Raw genomic sequence first — 25,278 nt, forward strand, 5'->3', positions numbered from 1 at the left:
CCTACCGGATTCTTTCCCGGATCTTTCCTGCGTTTACACAGCGCGTGCCACCGAGATCACAGCTGTCATCGAAGAGAGGAAAAAGCTGAGTCCAAATTTAGATATTTTGACTAATGCTTCGTCAGCTGTCTTCTTCTTTGTGTGTTTCGTTTGAAGCAGTATTTTCACTTTTAAACACCGGCCCTTAATCAAAAATAACGTTGAGGACACAAGAAGAGTGGTTCCTTCCTTTCCTTACATTCCAAGTGTGTTACGTGGTCGTTTTAACCTGTAATTTTTTTTAAAATTTCTCCAGCTGGCTACGTACCCTCGCGATAAAGCTTTTACTGTTGGATGCACCCTCTTCAACGTTCAGCTAAGAGAACATTATCGTGTAATAAACACTGACCTAGATAGTGGATACACAAAGTTAGCATTAAAATGTGTCACCAAAGCTACTTAAATCCCGAGTTCTGTGTATTTTGATATGAGAACGAAAAATTAAAACACAAAACCTAGAAAGATATTTTTGTTAGGTTTTAATGCCAAGACCGAGACATTTTCTTTGCATATCTAAATAAAATACAGTACGTTTACTATCAATCGCTTAAAAAAAAAACAATAGAAGAGGGGGGGAGGAAATTCATTTGCATATAACAAAATACAAGATGTTTCATTAATTTTGGGAAACAAAGTTGTAAATACTGATGAATAGAAGCTCCTCCTTAGTGCGCACATATTGTGTAGATGTTGCGTTTAATGACAGGTATCGCTGCCAATTTCTTTTATTGAATTTTTTCACTTTACCACTGAGATGGAACGTGTCTTCATTGGTAAACTCCACTCTGTCCGTGAAATTTTCAACAGTAACACCCAGTTCTTGGATGTTACAACAAAATTCTTACTTGGAAACTTTGTCAAGGGCTTGTAACAAATGAATTTTGTAAGGACACGTGGAGAGTTGCCTTCGAAGAATACGCCAAACATTTCTGGTTGAATCCCAAGATCTCTACAGGCCTTTTAGTCGATTTTCGGGGACTCCTGAGATACGCCTGCTGCACAAGTTCTGCAGTCGCATTGTCTGTGCTGGGACGACCTGTATTTTTACCCTTGAAGATGCATCCATATTCCACGAACTACTATGCCGCTTAATGATGGAGCCTTGAGCAGGGGAATTTCTGTGAAATTTAGAATAATCGCTGCACTGAAACACTTGAATTCAGATGTTATTTGCTGGTACACACTGGATGTCCGTACAGTCCTCCTTAGAATACGACAGCTTCGCTCTTGAAGGATTGTTCTTCTGATACATTTACGTCTTTAAGATGTGGAAGAACAGCTTGCTTTCCAGTCATTAAGAACCTTTGAGATGGATGCTTTTGAGAAACCAGTTATGTCTTTTGTTTCTTGAATCGTGGCACCTGCTAAAACGCACCCACTAAAGATCCTTTTTCAAAGTCTGAAAGATCACGCGTGTTCCCTATTCTGGCCTCAGAGTACTGCAATTGAACAGCCTGCGAAGTCTTTATACTCAACGAGGCAACACCTCATACTCTGTCACATTTTTCTTTTATCAGTTAGTTTTACTTTGGGTACCTTTCCTTGAGAGTCGTACAACAGCATCTTGTTAAATATTTCCCGCTAATGGTCATCGCTGCTTTAAACTACAAAAGATAAAAATTAACCGCCAAAGTCATAAAGGACAAGTATCACCACATGTTAGATATAAATTATCTCTTGCTTCTAAGAGTTTAGGAACACTTATGGGTTATTTATACTTTACCAAGAGATCCAGCCGTTATTATGACTCTCCAAAGAACTAGACTTTGATGATTACCATCAGTTTTGCAGTCTGGTGACAACCATACTTAATCACGAGCAAACTAAATCATCTTAAATATAACCAAGCTGTCAACGGCATCATTACTAGCATAAAATATTCCTAAAAATCCTCTCTTTGTCTCCTGGAACAATTTATTGTTAATATTTGAGAATATGATTATGTCTTGTGGATGAGCAGTTTTTTCCGGGACCTTTTCAAACAACCTCTGCTTAAATGTTATGTATCTTCATAAGAGGCAATTAAACTTTGCTGTAGCGTGGAGAAGAGATCTTCACCCAACCCACCGTGCTTTAAGAACAGAAAAATTATCTTGCTTGGGTTTATTTGTAAAAGAAGCGAGTAAACTGTAGAAGAAGTTGTTCACTCATGCGTGTTGTAAATTTTGAAGAAAGTGGTTCTCTGGTTGAAGGTATCCGATGTGAGTCAACCACTCTCTAGTTGGTGAAAAAGCCCTTAAAAATTCATCACAACGAAACCATCAACCATACAATCAAGACCGCAAACTTCAAGGAAGTTTGTAAATCTTTTGAGTATAATGATAAGCTGGAGTATTTGGAGAAAAACCTCACGACAGATGGAAAAAGAAGTCATCTTTTCGGAGTTAAGTCTCTTACATTTCTCTCGCGGGTTGCGCAGTGTTTATAATCACGTTCTTTTCAAGCTTGTTGGAACAGACCTGAGTTCGAATCTCATCAATGGCGAGAGGAATTTTTATGGGCTTTTTTTCACAGAGTGGTTGAGTTATTTGTTTCGAACAAGGTTTTAATCATCTACCAGTATAATGCTGTGTCCTCGACATGATCTGAGTGGCTTCATTTAATTATTGTAAATCATCTTTAAACTTCTGCATCTTCAAACAACCTCGTGTTTGAAGATCTGTCATCACTAACAGCTGTTAAAATTGGAGTAGCATCTCGCATTTACATTTTTGATTAATAGCATCCCATTTGTTGGTCATTAATCGCAGCGTCAGTTTGAAATGGTGACGTAATGATTATGGGAACGTGAATAGTCCCTCTACTTCTGCAGAACGTCAGCTTTTGCTGTCACTGTAGAAAAAAAGACAAATGAAGAAATTCTAGTATTATACTGGTTCATTTAATTCAGCGTCGTAAATTGTGATTTGTGCAATCTGGAATTGGAAAAGGTTGTGCATACTTTCGGCGATAAATACATCATACGCTGGAGATACCTCCATCATGAAGAAGATGTGGTTCCAGAAACAAGGTTTTATTAAACAAATAAGCGAAAAAAGTCAACGTATTGGGTGGTTGTAGGGTTTTAAGCGCATTGGTGACTTAGACCATATTGCGCCTTTTATTTATGTCTTTGAATTGCGTGTGTTCTGTGGTCAATTTGCTGTTTGTTGAAAAAAAAAACCGCGCTATCCTCGCCTGAGACTAACTCGTCCACGTTGAAAAAGAGTGATAAAAATTCCTCGCGCCATTGATGGGATCCGAACTCAGGTCTTTTCCACCCGATATGGGGAGGACGTCGATTATACCAACTGCGCAACCCACGAGGGCAAGTCAACGTGTCTTATTACATTGAAGTCCAAGGATGGAAAGAAGCTAAATTGGACCGGACTATGCCGATACCACTTTGTTTATGAAGTATCAGTACATTGCTCCACGAATCTTTGTTCACTGAATTCACGAAAAAAAATTAAGTGAACCTTTCAAAGTTCAGTGACATCAACTAACCGTACAACACACACACACACTGCATTGTAAACCTCAGCACTTCCTTGACTGTTCCTCACATATTTCAAAGACAGCCTGGAAAACAATGCTGCCATTGACCCCAAGGATCACCATTAACCAATTCCAGACGTACATCGATAACAAGGAAAGATTCATTAATTATGCCACTGCACCTCGTTCTGTATTTTCCCTCGTCATGTTCGAGTATTTGCTTTCGTACGGGAAAGAAAGAAGAGTTAATGGGGTGTGATTAGAACAGTCTACAGAAGTTCACACCATAGGAAAACAAAACGAAGATTACCTCGCGAAGGTCTTCCGTCGACATTTCGCCCCACTGATCCGAGCTGTGTATACAAGCCAACCGGTGACCTTCCCATTAAAAAGAGCATCACGGACGACCCATTTTTCTATTTGGAGAGCGGCACGTCCGCTGAAAAGCGACAGCTGTGAACCCAAAGGCTTCTGTCACCTCTCCGCATCGGTACGCCATCCAGGTCATGCGAATGACCTGCAATCGACGCGATTTTTCGCGCTCTCCCCACCCCCCTCTTTCAGACATTCATTCGTTTGTCGTTCTTTTAATTCTCACTCGCCGACTTTCTCTTTCTCATTATCCGACTCGCCGTAGCGGAAAGTCACGACTCGCTTGCAGGAAAGTCGAAAATGAAACTGACTGCAATTCGTCCGTTAAGCCGGATGCTTGACCTGCCGTACATACACACTGCGTTATCGTGATGTGTTCCGGCCCCACACAACTTCCGTCCTTGAACCACTCAGTTCTCTGGAAACGGTGAACAGACCGGATTGATTTATTTTAGGTCCATGGTGAAATGGATACCGGTACTGCCACCTATGTCATCATCAGTACACATGGAGGTTGGCAAATGACATGAAGCCAGTAGTTCTCAATCCCTTTTGTCTTGATCTGTAAGCTACGCGGATGCCTATACCATAAGAGATTTAGTTTATTATAATTCGCTGAATTTTCAAAATAATTAAACTCAGAGTTGATCAGAAGGATCATTTCGATCTGTTTTCGATTCTAGGTTGGCAAAAGACAATCTTTTAATATGATCTTAATTCTCTTCCAGCTGATAGCAGAGAATCCATCGCAGTGCCATTAAAACTCAATGCTATACGAGTACTTCGAGAGTCGCATGCCAATGTCCACTTGCTCTTAAAGACAGAAATATGGTTGAAACAACTGTCAGGGCGGATGGAACTTTAAAATAATTGATACAAATCAGTGAAAAGCATCAAAGAGCATTGCATGATACTCTAATAGGTCCACAGCTGCAGGGACCCGAAGAGTTAGAGAATCCAACCATATGGTTTCTTTAGTAGTTAAAACGAAAAGGATCTCCTTTCGAAAGCTGTACAGTAGAGGAGATAAAGTTTTCATCCTGCTGCTCACCCATCTTTGAATTTTGCAATCCAAAAAAATTTAATCTATTACTCATGAAGAATGTTTATGCTAGGAATTCTGCTCAACATTTGAAGAGGTAATAGATTACATAAAACAGCCCCCCCCCCTCTCATAACCACAACACAGATTTCAGTACAGTGAAAAGTTTAAATCTACACATCACGAGCTCTCCAAAACACTAATCTGTAACGATTTCAATTATAGCAGCAGCAGCAGCACGAGATAATAGTATGAGGTGCGTCAGCGCAACGAATTAAATGGAACAAACAAGCCGAGATGCAGTGCAGAATACACTTCGATGGTGGGCAGGCATCCAGCATGGCTGTGAATACGAATCAGAGGAGAGTCGTTGGGAATAGATTAAAATGTGTTGTCATTCTCGCTCATATAAATGCAGTCCGTGGTCAATTAATATGCCAAAGTATGTACAAATTCCTTTAGTCTCCTGGTTAATACTTCCTTTTCTCACGAGAGGATAGGTTACCGGGTATGCAATCCTAATGAACTCATTGTTGGAACAATGAATGATGTTACTTCCACGCTTTTTTAAATTTCTCCACTATCTGAGATTCAGAGTACTCGGTTGTACGTTTTTAATAGTAATTCAATTCTATATTTAATAATTAAGAGATAATAAAACTGATTAAGAAAAAATGTGACAAAATTTATAAAACGTACTTGATTTTCAGCGAATTATGTCAATCTAATGAATTCATTGTCAGGACGAGAAAAGACAACTTCCGCCATCTACCCGCGCTTCATTAAACTCTGGGTGTGACATTCAGAACACCGGGTTGTGTGTTTGTAATGGTAATTCAATTCTACGTTTAATAATTAAGAGATGACAAAAATGATTAAGAAAAATTAAGTGACAAATTTATAAAGCCTACTTGATTCTCTGGATTATGTCAATCTAATGAATTCATTATCGGAACGAGAAAATACCTTCCACCGTTTACCTGCGTTTTATTAAACTTTTTTTCTGGGATATTCAGAGAACTGGGTTGTGTCTTTGTAATAGTAATTCTATTCTATATTTAATAATTAAGAGATGATATAAATGATTAAAAAAAATTAAGTGACAGCAAAATTTATGAAGCCTACTTGATTCAGTGTACTTCGTACTAATTTATTTCAAGGAGTAATTAGTTTCACATTGGTCACACGTTAAATAAATCATGTTTACAAAAGGAATAAAAATGTTGGAGCACACAGTAAAACTGATTAAAATAATGATCTGAATGACAGATTATTTACTTTTGTAGGCACCGCAGTTAGCGCCATTAGTCCATGACAAACAGGTTTATTTATCTTCGGCTAATGACTAGTGTTTGAACCCCATTATCGCTCAGATAAAAACTCGCTTGTCTAATGAAGACAAACGCAGCAAGAGAAGCTGTGAGTGAAAGAGAGATGGGTTTGTAATCATTAACTAGCCTAACAAATAGAGTCAATAACAATAGCTACTGATTGCTGTTCGGTCTTATCTTTTTTTTTTCTCCATCTTCGATTTCTTTTTGGAGAATCGCGATTTTTCAGAGCTAAATCATCTTTATTTACTGATTTTCCTTCCATTGAAAGAACGTAAATCAAACAAACGTTTTTTCCCCCCCAGTTTCCTCATAATAAACTTGGGGTATCTCTAGATTCGTTAATTGCTTCTCTCCTATTGCATCTGTTTGGTTCTCGCTGTTTTTGTCCATAGTCTTTGATGCGTGCCTTCATTATATGTGCATTCTCGCTTTTCTTTTTATTTCTTACTAACTCCCCCCCTCTTTCTTTGTCCTTTTCTGTCGTTTTAATTATCTGCTGTTCTCTTTATCTGTTCAGCATCCCTTTAGTATAATTCATTAGTCGATGCCTTTTATTAGTCTTGTGGTTACATTTACTAATTTTCCCTTTTTGTCCTTCTTTTCTTTCTCTTCCTTTTTTCTTTTTTGTAGGTAGTGTTCTCATTCGTTTCACTGTGTACCTTTTTATTCACGAGAGTATCGTCTCGTGAGCCTAGTGCTGCCATCTATCGAATAAGCGCAGTATATTCTTCAATATAAAGCGCGTTTTCTCTTTTCGTGTTACCCTATGCATGGGGAGTTTTTTTCCCTGCGCCTGCCCCTTCCCCCCCCAAAAAAAAAGTTATATAATGTTCTCTAATTATAGGCACTTATGATTTTAACATCTGGGTTCGAATCCAGTCAATGACGCATGGAATTATGAGATTTTTTTCACAACCTAGTTAAGTTAGTCGGTCTCAGACGGGGGTTGCACGCCCCCCTTCCTGGAAACTCCGGTTCTTCGTCCAGCAAGCCAACCGAAGAATACACTCAACTACAAACGCAATATAGTGACACCTCATAGCCTTAGTTGCTTTGGCAATAAACACGCACCCATTTTAATGAATTCCGCTTTGAACTTTAACAGACTCTCCGCCTTATCCACTTAGTTTGTTATTTATTAAAGTGATACAATACGCTGCCCGAAGATAGGATTTTATATGCGTGCCACCTTGGTCTTGTCTCTCCTACCAGCGCCCTTGTTCATTTTGCTGATGTCTGCTTGTCCACCTCATCTACGTGTACAATATCCTGACATGGATCAGCAAAGATGTCTGGTTACCAAACTTTTCAGTCCGCACCTTCTGAGCCTTTCGCTATATGAAAATCGATTAACATCTCTCGCCAATGTGGTTGACCTACTTTGATTCTTTCTTTCTTAAGGTGTGGTCCTCAGACTTGAAGGAAATACTCCAAATGTGGCGATGGTCTTACCATCGTTTTGTATTGAAGAAAAGTGACATCCATATAAATCATAGAACACCGTTTGCCTTTCTTGCCATCTGCACCTGTTTATATTCATGGTAAATGTCATATCTATTTTTACTATAACGTCTGAAGTCTTTTTTTGTTGTGAACCAATTTTAAGTCCCCCCTTCCTAGCGTGGTAAGCCACTCCTGGGTTGCTGTTCCCCACTTACATTTAGAAACATTTTAGTTTCCAGAGCATATCTGCTACCGATTGAAGTCAATATCAATAAAGCAAGATTAGAAATTTATATCATTAAGGAAGAATAGAAGTGAACTTTCTCAGTTATCAGCTGCATTGATACACGATAAAACTTTGGTTCTGTATTGCCAAAAAGAGAAAAATGGCTGGGTTATCTGTACGATTTGGTGCTATACATGATTGTAATGACAGGCGTACAAAAATTATTTCAACGAAAATGGCACCTTGTGACATACGCCGAAATTTCATAAACTGTATTTATAGTAATCCAAACTTCCCTAATTATGTCGTGCATTATCCTTCAACTGGACTCCTCTAGTAAAGCGAAAGAGTATAAACGGCTCATGGTCATTTACTAGCCCTAACCATTCCATGATATTCACACTGTGGAGTGAGCGAGAAGAGTAAAGGCTGGATAGTGACCTTGAACCATCGACTGTTTTTCACAAACAAAAAACAGTAGATATGCCAAATGACGATGCACGCACACTCAGACGTGTGGGACTCCACAGCAAACTACTCAAGAGACACCTCTCCTTATCGGCAAATGCTGTGGTGTCAACAACATGCTGGTTGGACATGGAGGACTTGAAACGAGTCTACTGGTCGGATGAGTCCAAATACCTAGTGCAACACGCCGACCGACGCCTTCATGTGTGGTGGAAGCAACACGAGTCCATGGACCAATCGCTCAAGGGTGCCCAATATCCAGGCAGGTTGTTTAATATGAGGCATGTTTTGCTGACAAGATCTTGGACCATCGTTTCACTGTTGAGGTCTACCGAAAGCTCTTAGGAAACCATGTGCACCCTGCCATGTTGCAATTTTTCACTGAGAGAAATGGGGTCTTCCAAGACGATAATATACTGTGCACAAGTGTTTCTAGGAACACAGTGAAGATATCACCCATCTTGATTGGCTTCCAAATTCGCCTCGATTTTGGAATGGGAAGGGAGGTGTATGGACACGCAACTGTCATCTATTCCAGCATTGTGAAAAGCCTTGCAGGCAGCATGCCTGCAGATCCCTAAGAACGTCTTCTGACATCTACTGCGATAAATGCTAAACGAACAACGGCTGTTATCTGTGCGAAAAGTGGCCTAACACGGTATTAGGTAGGTGGTCATAATTTAGTGATCACTGAGTGCAAATTGCACTTAATCTCATACTGGAAGGATTAGCACAGTGATTTTTGTCTCCTCTTCTACAGAGTGTTACGTATATAATATTACAGAAGAAACCTTGCGAGGAAAGTTAGAATGCATGAAATTATCGATGTTATAATTTCAGAAGATTATTTATTAGAAAACGTTTCAGGCCTAAAGGCAAGTAAAACTCCTGTAATCGATACCATATACCCAGCGATTTTGATTGAAGAGGCTAGACAGTACGTCGAATCATTGAGGTTAATTATGAGAGCGTCATTGGAGTCTGGAAAGATTCCTTTGGTTTGGAGAAGCGCCAATGTACCGCCAGTATATAAGGGTGGTTATTCAGAATGAAGTGGCTAACTACCGATCGGTTAGTCTAACTTCAGTGGTAGGGAAAATCATGAGCTGGGCGTAGGAAATAATTTCGACATTATTTTAACTGGATTTCAGCAAAACATTTGACTGAGCCTCGTGAAGGTTACTGTCAATGCTGGAATCATAGGGAAAATCCATAGATGGATAGCAGGAGGCAGAGAGTTGTGATTAATGGTTATTCTGCAGACTGGGCTACCGTAAGAAGAGGAGTTCCCCAAGGATTGATACTGGTTCCACCGTTGTTTTTGATTTTCCTAAATGACATCAGCAAAGCAATAGAGGGCGTGATATAAAAAATTTGATGTCAAGGTTGTTAGAGTAATTAATGGCCAACGCCAAGCAGAGCTTCTCCAGGACGACTCAGACTTAAGGGATGGTCAGAAAAGTGCCAATTATATTTTAATGGCGCAAAATGTAAGGTCTTACACTTAGGGAATAGCAACTCAAAAATAACTCATCGAATTGGTGCCCTACCATGATTGAACTAAGACAGTCTATGGTGTGCTATCTGTAATTTACTTTTAACCAGCAAGTTCCTTTATTGGAATAAGTAACCGCAACCATGGGTGGTTGAGGCTGGCAGCATGGAGAAATTTAAAAGTCATCTGGATGTGTACGTGAGGAGAAAGACAAATAGATATTTTATTTAATTATTTATCTGTTTTTATTTTTATTATTTGTTTGTCGGTGTAACCAACAAAATTTTAAAGTCCAGGGCTTTCCTGCATCACATAGCTAATACTAGCTGTAAATTACGTGCACTCTAAAGGTCGGTTTGCTTGTTTTGTCTTTCTGAGTGTTTAAGTATGAAATACTGAAGTATACTGTTCAAAAGCTATGCTATCTTTCCTGGGAACTTAGCACTTCCTAAAAATCTCTAGGATGGTTCATCGTAAACAGTTGAAGTGTGATTAAGAGATTCAATCTGATATGAAAGCTGAGTCTTTAGAAAGATTCTCCTAACTGTTATTTAATAGGCTAGTGTCGATTAAGATTAAATTCTTATATAATGAGAATTTTGGATAATCCAATGAAATATCTGGACGTACCAGCAAAGATATTACTTTCTCGTAATTTACCATAGGAGATTTCGGACGGATACTTCAGCGCAAAAGTTGAAACCAGATAAATTTGTATTCTTAATTACATCATGGAATCATTACCACTGAAGACCGATACAGAGTACTCATGCTGAATGTTCAGCGCACAATAAATTAAATGCTGATGGCATCCTTTCCTTTCTCGGACAAGGGGAAGTATAAATTCAAATTGTGGAAGAATTAGACATACGAGGAGGATTTTAAAAAAATTCACCCAGAAGAAGTAGTTGTGATAGAAATATGATTGTTTGATACCGTGAAATCTCTATAGCAACCATACAAATTTTGGTTTCAATCTGACAATTCATTTTGTTTTTGCAAAGCTGAATGAAATGAGGAGTCACAATGGATAAAGTGGAATACAGATCAGTGCTTCAATTTCTCTTTCTGCAAGGAGAAACACCCAAAACAATCCACGAAAAATGGTTGCTGTTTATGGAGAAGACTGCTCAGGATACAGTGTTGTTGTTGTTGTATATTGGTATAAACAATTCAAATGTGAAAGAACCTCAGTGAAGAAATCCCAGGGTGCCCAGCAACTGCTGTAACAGAAGAGAGGTTGCAGAAATTGAGCCATTCATCCTGGACATCGCTGTATTAGCGTCAAAGACTAGCCATTATATTATTACAGAGGATGGACAGATAAGGTGGGTAGTTTTTTGGCTGATGCTGTATAAGCTTCCTTCCTACCATCATTTTCCAATACCGAGCGTGGGCTTTTGTTTAACTCAGAGAACAATACTGTTAACCATGGTTCTGACTCGCTGGTAGGACAGCTTTAAAGCTATTAGCGAACTTATGCCGAGCTGTGAATAATGTATGATATTGAAGATAAGCCTAAGCACTGACTGCTCGACTTCGGTCTTCGTGGAATACAATGATCCACCACGATCGAAAATCTAACGCAGTAAAGTGTACAAATTTTATTTAAATTCAATATTAATGCATGGAAAAATGAGTCCATTATTGAAAACAGTCACCAAAATAAAACTATATTGCATAGCTTTATTTTGGTGACTATATAATAAAGCAAAATAAACCAACCTGACTCCGAATCCTATCAATGACGCCAGGAATTTTTATGGGTCATTTTCACAACATGCCTGAGTTAATAGGTCTCAGGAGAGGGTGGCATGATTTTTTTCTCCCGGAAACTCGGATTTTTTGCCCATCAAATGGACCACAGAACACACGCGATTTACAACACAATATGGTCTAAACCGTTGATGCACCTAAAACCCCTTCAACAACCAAGTTTTTTAAACATATCATGAATGATTTTAATATTATGCTCTTAAGCTGTGATCTTCAGTTAATTTGTCTGTTAAAATAATCGCCTTGTGCAAGGTACTTTGATAAAAAGGAAAAAAAAATCTCAAAATCCTCCATATTAATGAAATTTGACTCCCTGTATTTTTCTCCTCTTTCCTCAGTTGAAAAACTTAACGTCAAGTACAGGGTTTCCCATTGGTTTTTCAGATTGTTTTCACTAACATTCTTTCGACAGTTCTTAATACCTGAAGACACAAATAGCGTTTAACTTTAAGGCAAATTTATATACTTAGTACGCTGTCGAGTACATCGCTCGAAACCTAACGCCTCCAAGACCCTCGGGCGATGATTTAAATCAGCTTCCAACACACTGCATCCTACTTTTCATTCATGAAGAGTCCGCATTCGAGCCAGAGATTCGTTAGGAGCTGTAATACGCTCTCAACTTGACTCCGTCACTCTTCTACGCTCGCGTCGCGATCCATTAAACCCACGAGATATGCCATCGACACACGTCATCTTCCCTGACACAGGTGTACAATGGAGTCGTTTAACAGAGCGGAAACCCAGTAGTTCTCACGGTTGCTACACTGGAATTACCCCACGACTCCGCTCTTCCATGGCTATTCTTCACGTGCGTAATGCAACGGAGAGCGATGAAGGGGAGGGCAGAAGCGACGGAGGATTGCTATTTAGCCTTTTGAGGGGGAGGATATACGGGAGTAGTCAATAAATAATTGTGTGAATGATCTGTGCAGAAAGAAAAGCAAAGATTGATGCAATAATCGCTCTTTGAAATGGGAGGAGAGAAATTTGCAGTTCAGAGAATAAGGAGTTGAAATGTTCCTTTTTTTTTAAATGCAGATTTCGTCTGCTGACAGGAAAAATCCGATGCCGACACTCGGCTGTCGGAATCGGATTTTTCTTGGCTGCCCCTTCTTATAATTGCGCATTTACGGATATAAAAAGGAGTTTACCGATCGAAATATAATTACAGGACATTGACAGTTCAGTTCTCGGGGTGTCCGCTAGGCGGCGACAGCGTCAAGGGAGGGTTTGGCTAGAGAGAAAGAGAGAGAGAGATGGAAGTGGCGCCAAACGAGCTTTTGATGGCAGTTCGTTAGAATTAATGTAGAATTACATTAAAATGTAAAAAGTCTGAGGTGCACAAAGGGACTTTCTGGTCCATTAAGAAATCGATTAGAAGTTGGCCTATTGTTATGTTAATTATTCCACTTCGATGGAATTGTTGTCCTAGGATAGTTTAAAATGATATACGAAAGTTTAAATGTCTTGAAGCATTAGCGTCAACACAGTTGAACATAGAATTGTTTCTTTGGTATCCACGTTAAACTAAATGGTAGTGAAAATCTTCTTTGCTGTTTCAGGATCGGGTAGATGACCACCTCTAGGGGAAAAACCATTTAACACCCGTATCGTTTTCGATAATTAAATGACTGATTTAGAGAATATATATTTGTAGCGTGGTTAAGTATGCGATGGTTTAAAAGAAAGCTAAAATTCGGTTGGGCAAGTTGAAATCAGAGCTACAAGGAGTTAATAAAATTGTCTACTGCAGTTGATATTAATGCATTCAACCAAGAAAGTTAATATCGGTGGAAACTTCAAATTTTCTAGAACCCGTAAACGTTGAGAATACGTGTTCTTATGGATATACGCCGAACTCATTTGCACGGTGGATGGGGAAGAAATATTCCATTATTAACCCAGTCGAAACCACATAAGTACTGTCATGTTTTAGTGAATTTTTAATGCAGTTATTTGAGTTGCCATAACTGTTATTTTGAAGCTAATTTTCTTTTCCTTTTTCAGGACACCGTAACGTTGTGTACCTTAGGCATAGGTACAACCTTTGGCGAGTCCATATTGGACAACAGTCCACATAGCGCAACGGTTGTCACCAACGAGCACTGCGAATTGCTTAGGATAGAACAAAGAGATTTTAAATCTATATGGGAGGTAAGTGAATTGCCTTTTTTGCATTTATTACTTTAGAAAAAAAATGTAGTTAGTTGGGATTCAGCGCGATCAATAGCAAGGTATATTTACTAACGTTGACTCTCTAGTGAGGATGATAGGTGATTTGTTTGACACATGGATCGTCTATTTCTGTTTGCTCAATATTGGTATTGAGCAAGCATATGGGACTCTTTCCATCATTCAAAGTGGAAACTGATATTCGGTGTTGGTTTGAATCTTCTCAGTGGGGAAACAGGTAGTGACTCTTTTCTTGCCTTGGTCTAGACAATCTAACTCATCCATGTCCATTTGACTCTCCATTCAGCATACAGGGTGATTCATAAAGATGAGAATTGGCATTCATTATTTGGGACATGCACAGATGAAGATTAAATCTTAATTTCATAGGAAAGCCCCTCGGTATGAGCCGATGAGTTGCATAACAGCCGTCGATTTTATAGTCCATTTTATAAACCAATAAATCTAATTTTAAACTCACGTTATACACCAAGTAATTTCTCTTTGCAAAAAAGGGCAACACAAAATGCCTTTCCCTCATTACGAAGCCATTTTTAACAACACTTTTTCCCTGTCGGTTATGCTGGAAATTGCATTTGTGAAGATTTAAAAAAAAAAACATCATTTGATCCTTTGGTATTTGAGAATTTACTGGCATATGCATGGGTGCTATTTCATGGACATCTTAAAGTGTTGACTACTTCTTGAATCATCTTGTGTATGACAGTATTTCGATTGGATTTTTCATCAGTCTTTTATTGTGTTGAATTCAAATTAGTTTTTAAATTGTAAAAATACAATTCGAAAGAATAAAAATAACGTCATATGTATTCAAAGTGAGCCGTTAAAAATCCCCCTTTTAGGTCTGCGTATTCTGAAATCGCTTGAAAAGCAAAATCCCAAAAAAATAACAAACGGCTTCTTTCAAAATTATTTAAATGTATAAATAATTTATTCAAATAACCGAGAAATCATAGCGGTAAGCAGAAAATCGTTTCTCACCGAGTAATCGAATATTCAAATAATACGATCTCCCGGATGAATTATGAAACGGCTGGCTTTAGTTTGATATAAAACTTTCCAAAACTCACTGAAATATTTAATGCGTGGCGCTGCTCTGAAAGCTGATTACTGTTAATCCCTTATAACTTTTGTTTACTGCCATTCCTTCTCTAAACAAAATTACCTTTATTTTTTAGAAAACATAAATAAATAAGTGATATAATTAGAATTAGTTTTGTCATTTTCGTTGTGTGGGTTTTGCTGACTAATAAATAGACATACCGTGTGCTGCCATCTGTTGTGAATTCCACGTACCTTTTCATGCGAAATTTGTTTGATGGCTTTATTTAGATACACGAGTAACTATTTATTTAAAGTTTTTATTAATGTTTTAAGGCATTATCACCACGCTTTTATTAACTAAAAATTATTTTTAAAACGATTATTGTTTATTCGTTAAAATAAAAGAAATTAAAAGTTAATTTAAAATAAAACAATTATTTTTTATTCGTTAAAATTTTAAATAAAATCGTTATTATTGGTTAAATGATTTTGTATTTTCTAAAAAGCTTTGAATGACATTTATTTGATTAATACAAATATATTGATATGAAATGTCATCTTGATAAAAGTAAATAAACGTAATTTACTTTGATAATGTAAAACCGCACAATGTATAGTTATCTGATATAGTTTTAAAACTATTGCGTATACTTTCTGAGAATTTCCTACTATTGTTCTTGCGAACAGTTTAATATTTCATATCAGTTGTAATTCGAGTTGTATTTTGTTTCTGTAAAAGTTAAAAATAACACATAAGAGAACTGTCTGTCATATCCGATTGTCTCAAAAGAAAGTTGATACTGGAATTTAGTTTCTTGTCACAAGAATTTTATTGATTCTCTGTTGGTTTGAAATTAAAATATCTGTGAACTGAGCAAGTTCGTAGCAAAAGTAACCTTCTTCGTCCTTTCTCTCACTCGCACAAACGAGTAGCAACCGTGAATCCGGTTTTTATTATTTCTAGGAGCATATTTCCTCTGTCGGGATATGGTTATTGAACCTCCTGTTCCTCTTTTTAATCTAACCTGATGAAAAGGCAGACGATAACTCGATAGTTTCCGTTTCCCAGCTCTATCAAGGCCGCACTTGTTTTACTGCGCATGTGTCATCTGCTGTAATTGTTCTCTCACGGCAGGCGAGAAAGAGAGAGTAAAAAAAAAGTCCAAACGAAACCGAGTTATTTTTTAGATAAGTTACAAACGTGTAAAGTAGAGAGATAAGGACTCTCACCACGTTTCATTTCATCCATTATAACTAGATGGCGCTGCGGAAAACGAGGGTTGAAAGTGTGGTTGATTTGGAATGAGACTTTGAACTTGTGATTAGGTAATAGATAATAGCAACCCTACCAGCCGTCTTTGTCACTGATGTGAGCATTGTGGAGTTAAGAACGCAGGAGCACGCTCTTCTTGATATGGCTAAGAAGAATTCAAAATGGGACTCGGAGAAATTCTTGTTTCTGGCAGCTGCTTTTCGCTGCGTGTTTTTGATGAACAGGAAGGTGAGTGGTTTTAATTTGACTCCATATTTGCTGGTTTACTTGAACAAATACATTAAGCAACGGAGTATGACGTGTTACTATGATTCATTTCGGTTTTATCATTTAAGAAAGTTTCCTTGAACTACTTCTAAGGAAGGCAGTGGTATTTTAGCTTATGTAGAATCTTACCTCTTGGGTTAAGTTTGATGATTGCATTGCATCTTTTGAGATCCCACCTTTATTCTGGATGCCGGCCTGCCTCTGAAAAAGAAATTGGTCATTAATATTGTTTAAAAGGGACTTCGTTATAAATAGTTTATGCAGTTTTAGGCAAGGTGTAAACTTAGTGCGGCGCCCGGGAAAGAGTTAATATTTTTAGAACCTTACTGAATTTAGGCATGCAAAACAGGAAATAATTGTGCATCTAGATTCCTTTGTTTTTGTCAGCAACCAATATTAGATTTGGTAGCGTTTTTAACTGGAATTTATAAAGGATAAATATTTAATTCCACTTGATATTAAATACTGATGAACTATTGATCCACTGTGGAGTTTATACAGATATAAAATTATGTTCAAGATGAGGATGGATTTCCACTAGCGAAACCCAGTGAAATAAGTCTGAAGAGTTTCTTTATTTTTCCTACGAAAATATTCTTAGTGGTGTATATATTCTTGCGAGTGATGGTTGAAATAAAAAGGACAGGCTACTTAACCGGTGACTAACAGTTAAAACACAAACAAATATTCGTTCGTTGATGGCGTCTGGTTACTTGGGCAACTATCGCATGTCTGTAATACAGCGCAGAGGGCTGAGTGACATACTGAGCTCCGGATTACGGTCCTGCTCTCAAAAGCGCGTGGCAGGTGTCATCTAATAAATCCCCTGTTTCCCTTCCACCCTCCCAACTCGGACCTTAGAGAGCGGATTTAGTGAAGTGGAAACATATGAAGAATCTTAACACGATTCCGGTTTTATCAAAGGGCGCATCTGAAGACTTGACCTGAAGTCATCCAATTACCCACCGAAAGTGAAATAAGAAAGCTGTGTCCATTTAGAACATGTTTAGAGCAGGGATACTCTGCTGTTGTAACTATTTTGTATAGCTCTTTTTCTGCAACCACCTGGTTTTCTGTTAATGGTTTACTCTTGGCATGTTTTTCTTAAAAGACATCTGTTATCTCACGTTGAGCCACAGAAAAACTTTTCAAATTGTCCTTACATTATAATTATATTTCTGGTTTTAGAAATAAAATGAATGGCCTAAGTAGAAACCTTGATAATATTAATGTGAAATACGTCACTCTCTTCGTTGTCCTCAATCTTCCATGGCAGACTTAAACCTCGTTTCAGATGTTCATCAGTGTGACTCGGGGAAAATTTTCCCATACTTCATGCTTTCTGGAGTAGAGATAACTTCATACACTGAAGCAAGAAGCGAGTTTAACACGTCTGGTAATAGCAACTCCCCCCAAAGGCTACAATGATCCCTTTCTTAAAGTGAATTTGTTTAGCGATGTTTCTCTTTAAATTTTCAATATATATAGGAGAGGCGTTTGAAAAGTTCGTGACCTGAGTATGAAAGGCTAGTACAATGTTTAAATTTTCTGTATTTAGTGCATAACACTTCAAATATAACCCACCAAGTTTAATACAGTTTTAGTATTTTTTTTTAATAACAGGTTCTGAAGTTAACAAAGTTGTGTGATTGAGGAAAGATGGAAAAAATCAGTCACGGGACAGTCATCAAATATTTGGGGGGGGGGACTAACTCCAAAGGCTTGAGGATATGGTTAGAATATTGGGGAGGATGCCCCTTCCTATTCTATGAAGTGGGCAGCAGAATTTAAACCAGAGAGAGAGAGAGCCTGGAAGATGATCCATGCTGTGGAAGGCTTGCAATATCCATCAGATGTTGTTGACAGCGTGCATGATCTGGTGATGAATGATCGACGAGTGACAGTTCATTACACTGCTAGCGTCTTCGGCATCTCATCTGAACGTGTGTACCATATGAAAAAAGGTGTCAGCACGATGGGTCCCAAAGTTGTTGACAGGAGATCAAAAACTCACAAGAGTTTTAAGCCAATTGAACATATGCATCGTTTTCAAGCAGATCCAGCAAATTTCAGCCAGAAAAAAAGGTAAAATCCAAACAGTAGAAACAGCTTTTCTTCCTCTCCAAAGGAAGCCATTGTAATGGCATCGGTTTTTTGGAATGCCATTGGAGTATTTCTAGTGGATTACCTTCAGAAAGGCCACAGCCACAGGAATATATTATGCAGACTTTGTGAGGCGTTTGCATGAAAACATCAAAGACAAAAAGCGAGGTAAACTCAGCAAAGGAGTCCTGTTTCACCAGAACAACGCAACTGCTCACAAATTTGTCATGCCATGGCTGCACACTATAATCGCAGCTTTGTAATCTTTTACCCTGCCCTATATGCACCAGATTTAGCACCATCGAACCTTCAACTGTTTCTTAATTTGAAAAAAAATACTTGGCTGATGCCCATTTTCCCACCGACAGTGACGTAATTGCTGCAGTGGATGCATCCCTGGAAGCACAAGAGAAAACTTTTTTTGAAGATGGAATCAAAGCATTGCAGCATCTGTGGCAAAATTGTATTGAATCCAAAGGGAACTATGTTGAAAAGTAAAATGCTATCAGACTCTTAAATAACCTCTTCACGCTCATCGGTTAATTTTAAATCAATATTCGGCAGGAAACTACAGGATTAGCCGTATAAGTTGTGATTGAAAAGTTATTTGTTCTAGTTGAGAATAATAATGACCTAAGATGCGTTTAGAAAAGCTTGTTCTGAAGTTTCGGCTGAGGATAATTGTAATGGAAAACTAACGAATGAGCAAACAATCACACAATCCAGTTCTTTATTAATTTGGAACTTCAATTCGTTCTGATTGTTTTAGGCGACATAATGTAGTTTTAATGGTGAAATAGTTAATACCAATCTGTGGGTTGTTACTGTCTAGCTGGGAAGATTCCTAGAGTTCATCGTAAGGACGACTCAGGAACGATTTATAAAAAAGGAAAGTGTCTCCATTCAATCTGATAAGCTACTAAAGAGCTTACCTTTTTTTCTGAACCACCATGCAGCAAGATTTAAAGTACTGTCTTGTATTGGATTATGTTAAGAATACTAAGCGGATAACTATAGTGCTAATTTTTAATTTACCAGCACACATTGAAAAATTTTTTTTAGTAAATTAAACTTTCAAAAATATTTAAATATAAAAGTGATATAAAGGTTAAAATAAGGTCCCAGTTTAAGACTCATTGGTTACTTTATTTAATCAATAAATCCCCCTTTTGAGATTTATTGATTAAACAAATGATTTTGGCATGTAGTTTAATTTATATTTCTCACTTATATGACTTCGTTCATATAAGAATTCGTTCATACAAAAAGAATCAACGAATCTTCGTTCATACAAAAAGAATCAACGAATAGTTAGAAAGACAATAAAAAAGTCTATCTGGATTTTATGACGTGTATCATGCGTTTGGATACCAGCCACAAAATGGTCACTACAAGAAAATTATCAGCTATCGGTGTCTTAATTGTAATCAGAACCTAAAATTCTTTTTATATTATGTATTTTCTTTTTATATTGAAAAATCAGAACATCGATGTGTTCCGAAGGGTGTTTTTGATCATTTAAAAAGCCTAGATGTATTGAAATTCTGTTCTACTTATTTCTGCACTGTCTGTCTGTACAGATGTGTGTTGACGGGCCAATATGCATGTTGTGCAGTCTGAAATCCTACTCTCTCTCCGCCTTATATCACCTAACTATTGATGAGACCTTTGAGAATTCCTTTAGCCTACAACGGGACTCGAACCCAGATTTTCCAAACGAAACGCTCCAAGCAACCAACTTTGAGGGAGGCGAACAAGTGTTGCAGCTTCCCTGGATTCAGTAAACTCTTTTCTGGCCACTTGAACAAGGGAAAACAGATTTAAAGGATTCACCATTAACCAAAGGGTAATTAGCTACTGGAACAAATTCTCAGTTAACTTTATAGAGCTAAAAAAGAGTATGTAAATTTTAACAATTACGCAAGTATTTATCTGAAATAAATAAGAAGAATGAGGGTACAGCTTAAAGTTATGCAGAGATAAGATTGTTTAAAGTCTAGTGTTACGTAAGCCTAACTTCCATGCGTCATTTTGCCAGTTTAGTTCAGTAACGTGTAGTGAAGGTCCCTGAAAATTCATTAAGGCTACTCGGAATTGCTATTTTCGCTCTTTGACTTAATGGCTTCCCTCCCACCGTACAAAAATTTATCAGTTTCTCCATAGATGCACCTAAAGCAATAATTTCTGCACTAACATCTAAAAACGAAAGTGGATAGCTTTCAAATTTTTATCGAAATATGTTATTCCTTCGTAAACATCAAGGTTCAGAAGGAAAAAAAAAACATTATTCGAAGTACAAAATGTGTCGCAACCATTCTCTGATAACTAACAACAACAGTCCCACTTTCCTGCACCCGCCCCGAGTTCTTTTAAGCGATGATGTCTTGAAACATAAATACCAATAATTCAAAGAAGCAACGTAACCTTCAGTGGATGAATTCTGTAGTTATTACAAACAGTGAAGTTGCGCAGTTTCTGGCCACGAGCTGTTAGTGGTGATTATTTGGAAGCAAGCCAGTAAAAGTGGGTGAAAATCCTAACGACCTAGAATGAGCATTGATTGGTTAAACTCTTCGGTCTAGATATCTAGGCATAACGCATAATATTAGGGACACACAGAAATGCAACGTTTCAAATTCTCTAATAAAATTCATTTAATTTTTTGATTCTGCAAGCCAAAGGGGGGTTTTTCTTTCGCTTTTCTGCTAATAATTCTAAGACTGGCCAGATACGTACAATAAAAGAGTTATCTACTTTTAGAAGTCCAGTCTCGTATCTCAAACTTACTTTGTTTTTCATACCTCAATTTAGAGACACGGTATATTGACTCCTTTTGGCCTTAAGTGCCTCGGTACAAGTGCTAATAAGGCAGTCCTTACGTGGGCTGGAACCACACTCAACTCAAACACCTGTGCTCCTGCTGTAACCATTCAGCTGCGTCAGGTCTGCACAATTTTTTCTCCGGTTTTCAGTTGATCAATACGTTATCAACTTCTTCACCTTCGGAAACAAGAGGAATATGGTTTTTGAACTCATAACGCGATAGTTCAGAGAATTTCCCAATGTTTCCAAGTCTGACACACTTGTGACTATCTTTTTATGACGTTTCTATACGTAATATCCGCTCTTAGGTTCTCTTCCTCTACGTCATTGTGTAGAAAGAACAACCTTGACCCCTCAGCAGCTGTTTTCCACCCCTCAGCAACCTCAGATAAGTTTTTTTCTTCTTTCAAAGCTCGCGCGTAGTAACTGCGATGATTGAATCGAAGCGTATTTTGACCTGTAGTCCGCATTGGATCAGAATGATGATACTCCACAATTTACGGTGACCTTGACATAGAATGAATTGTCATTTTTATTATCATACTTCTTGTATTAATAATAAATTTATATTTGCTCTGCTACATACGAGAGTACACACTTATTTTTTTATTTATTTCAGCAAATTAAAATGGTCTACTCGTATAATTCTGAAACTTGAGGATTTATCGAAGTACACGTCTCTAAACAAAAGTCGCATATGAATTATTCACCTTCGTGACTGCTGGCAGGATTCGTGCTACTGCTCATAAGTTTCGGAATTGGATCTAGTGCTCACCTGGATGATCTTCAAATATTTGTTTGCATGCTGGGCATACGATATCATCATCTGCTCTGCAGCTGATCTCCAGAGTACTTATCCGACAATCTTCAGAATCATTTCTGTGATTTTTAAATGCTTGAAAACAGAATTTTTTTTTTAAACTCGAAAAGCACAACGCATCCAAGTATAAATATTATACCCTGAATTTGCTACTAATTAAATATTTATACTATATTCGAGTCGGAGAAGTACTCTGGATTCTTTTCCTTGAGATGTCCCATAAGCCAGAAGAGACATTCCCACAAATCATAAATACATCAAGAATAGTTAATAGAGATTAAATATTTGATACATCTCTTCATAATTTAAAATATTAACAATTTTAGCTTCTTTGATCAAACAAAGGTTTGCACTGGATCCAAAGGTAGAAGTTTATTTCTCTGTAAGCCACATATAGGCTGCACTTGCCCATTCCAATGGCTTTGCATCACAAACGAAATACGAAGGTCAACTCGTTCACCTCAGCTTGAACTTGTCAGATGATGATAGAAACATCAAAACTGATCTTCCTAAATAATTTTGAAAGGCATCATATCTGCACTACTCCAGAATTCAAACAGAAACTTTTTGGCTTTCAGTTAACTTTAGATAATCCATGGTCACGATTGTACAACGCACGCCAGAGCATTTATCTTCCCGATATTTTAAACATAATCCATTGGATTTTAAAACCTAGTAATCGTGGTTTAGCTGCAAGACTTACGTACACTAAATTGGTAAGGATTTTCCTCCTTAGTAATGTGGTAAAAAAGAGCTCTCAATGAAGAATAGTGAACATCACTTCAGCTTGATTGGAGTAATCTGCCCTGCTCCCCCCATTTCTATTTATCAGTGCAAGATGCAACATAATACATTTTCTAAACATTCTTTACTGAATTTTTTGATGCTAAACACGAGAATCTGTGGAACTGGACCTAAAACCTCCCCAGAGACTAACCAAAACACGTGCGTTTAAAATTTGGTGTCCAACCAACTTTTCTTTCGGGAATAATGCCCAAAGCTTACTTTCATTTATGTATATATAGATTTATGTGGGGAGGGGGGCCTATTGAATTGAAGTTCTCCATGATCATTTAAAATAGTTGAAAGCCGTGTTGATCTGACTTTTCGTTAACAGAGCGTGTGTTAACATTAGAAGGAAAAGAGGAATAATATTGACCCACTAGATACAAATGGCGCAACTGCTGATGATCTTGCTCATTTGCTGATAAAGTAAATAAATATTTGCGCCTGTATTCACGCGTGAAGAGCTTTCAGAAATGGGAACGCCAGAGGTACACAAAGTTTTAAATGTGAGCTAAATGATTTTGTGATAACTGAACGGAAAGTGGAAGAGAAATTGTTGAAGCTAAACATAAAAAAAGATAGACACAGTGAAAAACAATAGGCGCTTTTCGCATTTGCAAACGCGTCTATAAATCAACGTATTTGCACAAAAGAAAAGAAACTAAATACTAATAACACAGGTGCACAATAACTGAAGGAAGAAGGCACCAAGAAGAAAAGAATTATAATTTCAAACAGAATACATGCCGGGTGTTGTTATTATAACAGCATAGTATACAAAGTGTGAAGCCGCCCGTGAATCAACCACTCACCTTGCTACTCCAAAATCTTAAAGACGTCTTCGTCCTTTTGGAGACATGAAACTGACAACAGTCCTATGTCCTATTATTTCTGAATATTCATAAATTATTCCTTAAACAACTACTTTCAAAGACTCGAACAATTCTAAACTTCCATTTCAGTTGCTTATAGTATAATAACAAGGAAAATCCGGTCTCACATTAGAAGAGGCTTTGAGTTAAGTAAATTAACGATAAATCTTGGGGTCCGCTAGTTATTCAAGCTCAGCAATAATTTCTCGAAAGATCAGGCCACAGGGACAGATTATTGGGCAGTTATTACCCTGGTTCAAAGCGAGATAATCTTACTGGGGATCCAATTGTCAGTGAAACTGCTAACTTTTTTTTTTGTAAGAAAAACAAGGTGAAATTCAACCAGGAGTATGGCTCCCAGATGTAAGAATCGATGATACTACAAACCAACTATCGGTTCTTAGGGGAACTAAAGGAAAGGGACTCTAGCTACTCATGTGAGAAAAGATGACATGAATCGAAAACGAATTAAGGACTTGGTTACTAAAAGCATTACTGTGTAAGGTCATGCTGAAAAAAATCCACGTAAGAAGGCTTGTCCTAGTTGGTAGAAGAAATATTTAGTGAAGATGGCATTCATTTGAACGGTGGAGATGCAAAGGTCTTTTCTAATGCCACAGAGAGGAGGTCTTGGGGGTTAGGAGAACGGCTGATTGGAGAAGGTGAGGAGAAATAGAGGATGGTTTCATGGAATAAAATAACACATGCAGTCTTCCTCCCCTTCCCCTTAAATTGATTGCGTTCAATCTCGATTTACCATAGGCATGAAAAGAGACAATTAAAAATACGCTCAGGCAACCAGGGTAGTGAAATGTAATAAAATACAAAATCTAATCTACTATATCTAACGGCAGGAGTGCTTAAACAAGATGAGTGAATTTGAACTTCTGGTCATGTACACTGGTGACGTACTCAATTATATAGGGAGTGTGATGCAGGAAAATGACTCTGAGAAGTATGATAAAAAAATCTGTTTAAGCAAACAAGTGTAATTTGCCTCGTTACGGGTAATTTTAATTTACCTCTTTTTAACTAGAAATCAGGGACTGGCAATACGCGAAGTGGGATCTTATATATTTATTTTTAACTAGCTATTTTTATTCCAGTATGTCAGCAAAATAGAAGGGACCCAAATGTCTTTTACCTGTTTTTTAATAAAAATCCAGACAGTATCTCATTTTATTTTCTTCTTAATGATAATATTATAAAATTATAGTAATCAAAGGAAAGGGTGAGGGGGCTTTCTTAATTAGAGAGACAACTGTAAACTACGAGCCACGAATGCATTATAAGAAGTATTCCTCCTGGAAACCTCTAATAAATTCATTCCAGTGGATAACTCAAGCAAAATAAAGACGCCAAAAGGATGACAAGAGAACTAAAAGATTTAATTAAAGAAAATAAAAAAAGCACGGGATAATT

At 37.6% G+C, this 25,278-nt stretch overlaps 1 protein-coding gene across 4 annotated transcripts in view; it reads left to right on the forward strand.

Annotated features, from left to right (window-relative positions):
• Epac (Exchange protein directly activated by cAMP) overlaps window positions 1-25,278 on the forward strand; it is a 110,030-nt gene that overhangs the window by 42,287 nt on the left and 42,465 nt on the right. For 3 of the 4 annotated variants that reach the window (XM_090382822.1, XM_090382823.1, XM_090382824.1), the window contains one exon: window positions 13,683-13,829. In XM_090382822.1, coding sequence (XP_090238948.1) covers window positions 13,683-13,829 — 147 coding nt within the window. Of the gene's footprint in view, window positions 1-13,682; window positions 13,830-16,295; window positions 16,414-25,278 lie in introns of those variants that run through there. The other variant, XM_090382825.1, reaches the window with a different exon arrangement.

The sequence above is a fragment of the Mastigoproctus giganteus genome, chromosome 10, assembly GCF_048544385.1.
Source record: "Mastigoproctus giganteus isolate SK-2022 chromosome 10, ASM4854438v1, whole genome shotgun sequence".
Taxonomy (NCBI): Eukaryota; Metazoa; Arthropoda; class Arachnida; order Uropygi; family Thelyphonidae; genus Mastigoproctus; species Mastigoproctus giganteus.